A 9887-nucleotide genomic window follows, 5' to 3' on the forward strand; every position below is an offset into this window, starting at 1 on the left:
TTCTCATGGCAAGATGGAAAAGGCCACTTCTGTATTACACACTGTTTGTTTGGCTGCACTTTAAACAGATATGCCAGTTGATGCTCCTGTTGTATTTATGACAAAGTAGCTGTCAAGACGTGTTTGCTGTAGTGCTAAACTACACTTGCTGTTACTTCCAATGACCACAGGTGTTGCCAAATCAACTAGGACTGAAATCTTTAGCTTTAAATTATAGCTTTAAAGATGCATGTTAGAAAACCCCAAAACATGACATGGAAATGCAGGTGAAGTAAAGCTCAGTCAATTTATTGATTTATGGAAAATATATCACATCTTTACATTTTTTTTTTTTAGACACCTTCAGAAGTTAACAGTCCATTACCATTTACTTCCCGACATTTGAATCAAAGGTAACCAATTAAAACACCTCAAACAGAGAGCAGTGTTTCAGTTTTGCGCTTTGAGGAATCGAAAGATACCTCGGCTAACTTGCATCATAAATTTAACCAACTGTTCAAAAACCTAACCCTGAAACCAATCATACATCTAAAGCTGAATTCATTGCTTCAACCCCATTTCATCCTTATCTGAAGTTTCCATCCTAATAGCCCAAATGAGACATATCACCCCGACCACAAGTAGTATTTGTGAATATACAGTATATGTATTCTGTTCAGTAAAACAGCAAGCAAGATTGAAGTTTGAATCACCGGACTACAAATTGAAGATCAGACACCAACAAGGACAAAAAAATGAGTGAAACACATGAGTTGTTATAGCAGCAGCAACAGTGAAATTTGGTTTCTTTTTTCTTCTTTTAAACAAAACTTTTTATAATATCCACATGGTTTATACCAAAGTGCAAATATGTTCAACTGCATGTATTTTAATATGTTATTATACTAAGTAGATTTATTATATTCTAATGAACTACGATTCTTGCAAGAAGGTTGAGGCGTTTTAGAGTATTATGGCACATTTCAAAACCAAAGAGAAAACATGTCACAGGTCATTTACTACAACAATAGGCAATGCAAACTTTACGACACGCTAATATATATAGATATATTTTGTGACCAAAGTTTGTCATCAATACATTAATATTTGATAACACATTTATAAAGCATTACATCAATATTGTATCATCAGGATATCTGTTTGCAGAACAAAGGTATTAACTGCAGTCCTCAAGTGTGTTTTCACAATAATCATCCTGAAGCAATACGACACACTACTGTCTCCAATCAGTGATCCAGGCAATGTAAAGCCCATGACTCAAAACAAGACGATATAACCTCCCATAAGGGAAAAAAAACCTTCAGTGCCTTACAGCCTCTCATTCTTGTCCAAACTCTTCAAGGTTGCTCATTTCCAACCGAGCACCAATGAACACCCTACATTGCAACTATCTGCTCTTGCAATAATCAATAGTGACACATATTTTACAGATATATAGCTATATATTAATGTATATACCTCCAGTGTGTACACAATCTGACCACTACCTCTGATGGGATCAGAACCACCTTGTCGTGACAAGAGACCGCCACAGAAAGGGTGCATGCAAGAAGGGTACTCAAATTGGTATTAAGAGAATCACCACTGGTGTAAGAGAGTCAATTTTCTTTGTTGAAGCATATTGGAAAGAATTAAATAGCCAACTTCTCTATATGAACTGTGGCATGGGTTCCTATCCCTTTGCCTTTTCAGTGTTGCTCTTTCCTCTAAATTAATCAGGAGCTGGGTGACTCAGCAGAATCTTGGTCGGAAGTACGGGGCTTTCAGCCCTCTTAAAGCTTGGTCCATTAACTTCTTTAGGGATTATTCTGTTGGTGTATGCTAACAGATACCTTAGAAGTATTTGGATGTATCAAAGCACAAATTGCAAAATTCTACAGATAGTGATTTTGAGGGGGGGGTTGTTTATCATTTGATAAATATTCCTTTTTTTTTGTTCTTAAAGACAGTGATCTTAGGAGGACAAGCAACGTTGAGAGAAATTTCAGTGTTCTCTTCACTTGGCAGTCATCATCTGGACGAACTCTGTAAAAAGAAAAGGAAAAAAAAAAACATTTAAATGACAGATGTGAAAATGGTGATGGTGATCCCATTATTGAGTTGTTTGCAGCAAAAGGAAGAAGTCAAACAAAAACAACATCTCACCCTCATAGTTGACTTGACCATCGCCGTCAATGTCAGCTTCACGAATCATTTCGTCCACCTCTTCATCAGTGAGCTTCTCCCCCAAGTTGGTCATGACGTGCCGTAGCTCTGCTGCACTGATGTAGCCGTTACCATCCTGCAGAGGGAACAAAAGAACTACTGTCACTGTATTCATTTACTATTTTACATGCAGCTAAAAGTCGAATACCACTGATACTGGTTTTATTTCTCTACTGTGATGTCGGCTAGCAAGTACTTGATCACTTCTGTTTCCTCAGTGACACAAACAAGATAGTTGTTTATTATTTGGCAGCGCCAAACCAACAGGCTACAAGTAATTTTCAATGGAAGCCCGCGACATGAAGCTACACACTGACGCCTGACACTTATTGCTGCGTGATGGGCGTGACGCACTACAAATCAAAGTCGAGCTGGCCTCAACTTCTTTCAGCACTCCAATGACATGGTTCTGTTCCATCTAAAAAAAAGTGGAAGAAACACTGATCCTTGCCATTGCCAATTACCTCTGCTATTTAACCCTACCCTTTTCATTTACCGTGACACTAACAAAAAAAAATGCAGCTTGGCAGAGGGTGGCAGCTATTGCGGGAGTACTGGGTATGTGACGCACATTTTTGAATGCTTAATGGCTAGCTGTGGTAGTGTGTTATCTAATAATACTAAATCATGTTTACCAGCTATTACATATAATTGTAAATTAATATGCTACACAAGCCCATGACGACATAACCACGTCATTGAGCACTTGAGCAACACTTCAATGGTGACTCGGAGACAATGTAGCTGGCAATGCTTGGCCATTTTGTAGCTTTGTCACTTGTAGTGTGAACACCCCATTAGAGCTGCTAAATGTCAGCATGATAGTATGCAAAAATATTATCATTAAAAAGCCATTTCCTAAACCAAAGTGCTGATTTAGGAAACAGTGAGCTTCTGTGATGGCTCAATATTATGCACAAATCAGTTTTGAACTTTTTCTGTATTAAAAGCTAAATAAACTTTTTTTTTTTTTTACATGACAGGGATAGACCATGTTTTGCTTTTTCTAAGAAACAAAGTGTGGCTAAGCATCACATGGATACAACAAAAAAATGGGTGCTAGTTATTGTTTCAGTCTATTCAGTTATACTGCACCTTGTCAAAGACTCTGAAGGCTTCTCTGATCTCCTCCTCACTGTCTGTATCCTTCATCTTCCTGGCCATCATGGTCAGGAACTCAGGAAAATCAATTGTACCATTACCTAAACAGTCATACAAACAGAAAGGTGAGTGTTATTTTTGTCACAGAATAGTTTGACTGAACACTGAATGCATCAAAGAGGTCTTAACAGTCTTATGGCACAAAATATAAAAGTAAATACCACACATTTTAACATTTTAACAAATACAGCAAAAGTACAGATTGTACTCTATCTAAAGTAGAGCCAAACTTATACATAACGGTATAGCAAATCATCAAAACTGAATAAAATATCCTCTTCCATCGTTGTATTATCGTGCAAACTCTGACAAATACGAGAGGATCGTGGGAGTTGGGTGAAAATTCACAAGTAAGAGGATGCAATTTTCACACTTGGCATTAAATTCCATTTATTAAGTAGATGCTACAATACAAAGGGCATTTATTAAAACTACCACGCCAGTGATGTTGCTGGAGTATCTTATTCTGATACTACCATTATGAAGTACAAGAAAAGGGAAATTTTCAAATTTTATGCATGGCTTTAAATTGAAGTAGTTTTCTTTCATGCATTTCTACATTTGACATAATACAAATAGTCACAAATGTATTCAATGTAAGTACTCGTTAAGATTCTGGCCAATCACATAATTTGCAAGACAAGAGCAGTCAACAGCAAAAGATGTTGCCTTTTGACTTAAGGAAGACAAAAAAATGTCATGTTGGTAATTTAAAGATTATCTAAATATCTCTATACTACATGCAGATATATTTAGGTTGGACACAGTGATTTTAAGTATTAACAAGTATCATTTTCTTGTGCTTTCTCCTTCTCACCATCAGCATCCACCTCATTGATCATGTCCTGTAGCTCAGCCTCAGTGGGGTTCTGTCCCAGAGAGCGCATCACAGTCCCAAGCTCCTTGGTAGTGATGGTTCCATCACCATCCTTGTCAAACAGCGAGAATGCCTCCTTGAACTCTGTGTATTTACAGATATAACACAGTTAGTATGCTGTACAGTAGCATAGCCTGAGTGACAGCACTGGTGCATCTGTTGCAAAGACTCTAAAACTAATGTGATTATGTGAGTTTATGGTAATGATTAGTGGTTCAAACCTGGAACTCTTTACTCAAAACCCTGATGATTTTTATTCTAGCCACACCATCAGGGACAGATGTAAACCCCAGGAACCCATGTGAATGTAATTAACTAGCCCTGTTTTCTCGGTTTGTTGGTGAATTAAGAACCTAGAATCAACCAAACATGGTTAGGATATATACTCACCAGCAATCTGCTCTTCAGTCAGCTGATCAGCCTGTTAACAAAAGAATAAGACATTGATAGTCCATATTGAAAATGATCTTTTTTGCACTCCTGTTAAAACATTTTTGCAATTACAGAATGTATTTAAAACGGGCTTAATTTGGCAGACTAATGGCAGTTTTAATTAGACAATATGAATAACACACATCTACAAATCCCAAGGATGGCACAAGTTCAGGTTGTTGGGGAGCATTACACATTCAACAAATTAACAAATAACTACCTACGCTTCTAATCATAAAATCACGCCAAGACAAAGAAGAGTACTGAAATAGAATAGTGTACTTTCTGCAGGACTGTTTCAGTTTCAGACACCCACAACGTGTGAATTTTCAAACACCACATCAACCCCTGTGTATACTAGACCTGCCCAGGCTATGCTCTACCTAAAACTGGAATTGGCTCCAGTCCCCAGCAATACTATGCAAGATTTACTGTAGTAAGTGATTTGCATATTTTTTTGACCAGTATAAGCTACATAACTTAGTGTAAACTACCGCAATCAGAGTACGCCAACTGTAAAAGAGACCCCATTGTCACACGCCGTTGTCCTTTGTTAAAACACTAACAAACGGTGAGTGTTAAATACTCAATAGACACGTTTTGGGTGGAGTTTATCCTAAAAGTCTTCTACGCAATGATTTAAGAGATAAAAACTTCCGGTAGACCTAATGAGGAACGTTTGTAGCACACTACGCTGTGTAAACAACCTTCACAGTTCTACGCCAATGCAAATGCAATAAAAACAAACTAATTCAAAACAGACTGTGATAACATCTGACAGCTAGACCCAGCAATTGCCTATGACTTACCTAAACACTATGCTTACAGATGCAAAGCAATAACAGAAAAATACATTGTTTAGGCTAACCCCACTGGTTTAGACACCCATCTTTATTAAGCAGACAAATTAATTGCTGAGTCTCATATTCTATTTAAGCCAATATTAAATGGAATATAAGATCAGGTGTGTGTGACATGTAAAATGTAAAACCTGTTGCATTACTGGAATAAAATCATTGATTTGATTAAACTAATATTGATTGCAGAGGGTAGAAGCACTAACTTATTAGTTTGTCAGGGTTTTCTTATTTAAAAACAAAAAAAAACAAAAAAAAACAACACACACACACACACACACAACCGCACCATGGTAAGAAGTCAATGAGGACATTCTTACCAATCCTTACCAGCTGCTGTGAGATTTTTAAATGTTTTTGCCAATTAAAAAACATCACAAAGTGACCAAACTGCATTCATAGACCCTATTCATTTTTCAACTTAATCTGAGATGTCACTCTGCCGTCCTTGTGAGGTCTTACCAGGCCTGTCTAAGTCAGTCAACATGCCCACTTCAAGCTGAGAAAGTGTGATGAGGGACAAGTATAAATACTCCACAGCCCGAAATACACACGCCTGCTATAATTAGTGAGACACGAACAGGGTCGCCTATGTAGCACACTGAATATCACTGCAACTAACCACCTCTTTCAATCTTTTTTTATTGAACAGATGTGAGGCTCAGTTCAGTTTCAAAGACTAACCCCTGTGCCAACTGTTGCTTGTCCTTGTCTCCTCCTCCATATTGTCAGTATATGATCATCAGATGACTGGGGAACAACTGGCACGATCGGGGATAATAAGAACTTAACTGCTGCATAAAACAAACTCTACAAAGCCTACAATAATACAGCGCTGATGTAAGCTAAGTGGTGAAGATAAGCTGATAATGCTTTATTGTCATCCAGCCTGAGGAGGACTCATTTAATTCTAGTTCAAATGAAAGTAGCAATTAAATCCATATAGCTAAAAAGCTAATGCATCAAATAATCAAAAAAAAAAACAACTCTGCAACATAGATGAAGGCTTATTTATTTTTTTACAATCCTTGACTTCTCAAAATGAAAGGGATTAAAGCCAACATTTCATTGGTAATGCCATGTGTTCGAGTCAATTTCAATGAGTCACTGTGGTGGTGGGGGTGGGGGATAAAAAAGAAGGGAGCAAGACACACTGCAGAGTATCCGCTCTGTCCATTGCCAACCAATTCGGTGGTGCTGAAGCAAGCAGTGTCTGGATCAGAGTGCAGCACAGTTGTGTCAGAGGATTTATACAGTTGCTGTACTCGGCCGAACGTTACTGCTGGCTTCCAACTCATCAGTTAACAACAAATTTTCATGTCAAGAACCAGAAATTACAGTCAATCATACAGTCATGAGATGCAACTTCTGTATGTGACTGATATTGTTGTATATTCCAAGTCTCCTTGCTTGGCAAATAATAATATCTACCAGACCATGTGTATGTTCTTTCACAATATGGATAACCACCACAGCGAAATATAAACAAGATGTGACACAGAGGCAGAGATTCATATGCAGCGCCACAACTGGGCTTTTTGGTATAGTTAGTTCCCATTTTGAAGGGTGCACTGCGGGTCCTGACAGCCTACTGCACCAAGCATGGTTTGGTTCAATGCGGGGGGAAGGGAGGCGCGGAAGGAGGGGTGGCAAAGAGGATCATTCAGCAGGAGCAGAATGCGGTTCAACGTTATGGCGCAATACGTAACGGAGGAGATGCTGTCATGGTGTCTGCTTGCAAGAACACATAGTCCAAAATGTTGCAACATCACCATCATCTAGAAACTGCCGAATGACAAACAATTGTTGCTGACGCTCAGACTACCTGTGGGCAGTATTATTATGTAATCGCAATTGGTGGCGATTACAACCTTTTTTCGCTTGTTGCGCATGCCACACTACATTCAAAACACCCTGCTGATGTGCCTGCAAGATGTACTGCCCGTGCTGCAGCGGCTTGTTATGCGGGATGTCTAAATGGTAGTTAGCAGGACAGTTAGCGGGTGTTTTGATATATGTCTTGCAAGATTAACGAGGTGGGTTTCAAGATCACGTTAACGCTGGATGGTCTATTTTTACACAGCAACCTCTTTCACCACCACGCCCACTCTCGACTCAAAGCTGGCGATAGAAAACGCTGCAAAAAACCCTTGATTGCATGGAAGTTAAAATCACAATATTTACAAACGACAAAGCACATCAGCTGAATTATTGATATCACGTTATAGCAGGAAACACACCGCCCGTTTCCTCTCCCAACACGGCGTCCATGCTGCGCAGTCGACGGTTATTACATTAAAAAAACATTTTCACACACCGTTAGGTACAAAGAAACCCACTGACCAAAACTGTGATAGCCCGATTAACGTTAACGTTATTTGCAGCAGGATTATTATTATTATTATTATTATTTGCCGTTTTCTAGCTAGTAAACTCATTTAGCAAGCTGTCGTTCCCTCGTATGGAGTTTTGGCGTTAAATAGGATTATTAGATGACTCGAAGAGGATTATGCTTTAATGCATGCTTACGACTGAATACAATAACGCTTACTTGGTGTATGTTATTTCGAGACCATCTGAAAACAGTGCAATCGATGTTACCGTTAACTAGCGACGAGTGCTCTTCACGTTAGTTAGCTAGCCTGTACTCACCATTGTCCCGTTGACTTTTCAAGCTCCGTGTAGATGACAAAACACCAACTGGTAGGTTTTGTATTCAGGGTACTCAAGAGATCGTTAATCTACAGAAGTACTTAAATGATATCGAGCTTTAATACAATATATGTTTAAGGGATCTGTTGAGACTGTATACCGGCGTTGCAGTAGAGTTGCCCGGAAACCTCAATCTAGCGACACCAGCGTGCTATGCCCTACTTTGAGTAGAGTATCCCTCCGCCAGTACATCTTTTGACCTCCACGCAGTCTCAATGCATTACCAAAATACCAAACACTACACATGTGACAGTTATTTAATTGCAATACACATTCAATATCCTTGAATCTATATTAATTAATGTCAATTTTAATAATTAATAAAAAGCGAAGCCACAATCTTTGCTGCACTATATAAATAAAGCGCGCAATGATACCTCCCCACCACCCCGTCTCGAGCGTTGACAAAATATGGAAGATTAACAATGACAAACCTAATAATGTCCTGTCGTTGATGAACCACAATCAAGTTGTAAGCAATCTTTAAATCTATATTTAATATTTTTTTTGTAGCTGCAAGGTGAATTCTGAGTCAGGTTTTGTGTGTACGGAGTTAAAAAAAATTGCTCTCACAGTTTTTAAGTCTAGGCCCGTGGCAGAATCTGTACGCTCATCATAAGGGATGGATGACTAAATATTTCTTTAATCCAATGCAAAAAGGTCACAGAGGAAATCATAGTTGTAAGGTGAAAAACAGCAAAGAGAAAAATATTTTCCACCATGTAGTTACCAGGGTGTTGTCAAATTGACTCTGACTTTCCATACACATATGCTGTGGGCCTAAGAGTGTTCTATTATTTAAAGAATATTTTCAAAACCAGGCCTTTTCCCCCTCCCAGATATACAGAGAAGCTCGTGCATTCTTTTATCAGAAAGTACTCTCATCATCTGCAATGCATTGTTCACTGGTCTCCCCAAAATGTAAAGAAATCAGTTGAAGTTCATGCAGAGGCTGCTAGTGATTAACTTGAACAAAGACAGGTCCCTGTACTGGCTTCCAGTCTGGATACATTTCAAGATTCTAGTACTTGTCGATTGTTTATGGACTTGCCCCCAGCTAGTTGGTTGGAAATGTCAATTCTGATGCAAATGTCCCTGATAGAGCCCTAAGATCCACAGATGCTGTTAAATATACCAAGAAAACTATGTCAAAGACCTGTAAATCTGCCATCTACTGCTCGTAAATTAGTTTGTCCCTAACACAAACTGTGGAATGCATGTCTCTGGATCTGAGGGCAACAACAGCATAACAGTACCTGTTAAAAACTTACCTTTTTTTTTTTTTTTACCTTGCTTTTAACTATAATCTGTTCTTATGGCCGCACTGCATTATACACATTTCTGTTAAATTTTTGAATTTTACAGGAATGACAATGATGACTGAGGTAATGAGTCAAGACCTATACATTCACAGGACAGGATGGATTTAAAATTTCACTATATGTAAGTTACAATGCACTCCAGCAGAGGGAGACATTTCTCTAGTATTGCCTACAGTTAAGACAAGTACTGACAATGACAAAGATTTGGACATGAGAATATCCAGTGGTGTAAGAAGTATTCAGATGCTTTTCTTTAGTAAAAGTACCAATACAGCAATGTAAAAATACTCCATTACAAGTAAAAGTCCTGCATGAGAAATC

At 38.4% G+C, this 9887-nt stretch overlaps 1 protein-coding gene across 1 annotated transcript; it reads right to left on the minus strand.

Annotated features, from left to right (window-relative positions):
* Positions 1-267: 267 nt before the first annotated feature.
* Positions 268-8396, minus strand: calm3a (calmodulin 3a (phosphorylase kinase, delta)). The gene is made up of 6 exons (XM_042414316.1): positions 8185-8396; positions 4634-4664; positions 4184-4327; positions 3301-3407; positions 2146-2281; positions 268-2025 (listed from the first exon to the last, which is right to left on the minus strand). The coding sequence occupies exons 1-6, from the start codon at positions 8185-8187 to the stop codon at positions 1997-1999; spliced, it is 450 nt and encodes a 149-aa protein (XP_042270250.1). The 5' UTR covers positions 8188-8396; the 3' UTR covers positions 268-1996.
* Positions 8397-9887: the final 1491 nt, after the last annotated feature.

The sequence above is a fragment of the Thunnus maccoyii genome, chromosome 6 (genome assembly GCF_910596095.1).
Source record: "Thunnus maccoyii chromosome 6, fThuMac1.1, whole genome shotgun sequence".
Lineage (NCBI taxonomy): Eukaryota > Metazoa > Chordata > Actinopteri > Scombriformes > Scombridae > Thunnus > Thunnus maccoyii.

Coding starts and splice junctions, on each gene's coding strand:
- calm3a (XM_042414316.1), bottom strand. Junction 4,328..4,633: donor GACTGAAGAGCAGATTGCTG/GTGAGTATATAT, acceptor GTAAATACACAG/AGTTCAAGGAGGCATTCTCG. Junction 2,026..2,145: donor TGGTCAAGTCAACTATGAGG/GTGAGATGTTGT, acceptor TTCTTTTTACAG/AGTTCGTCCAGATGATGACT.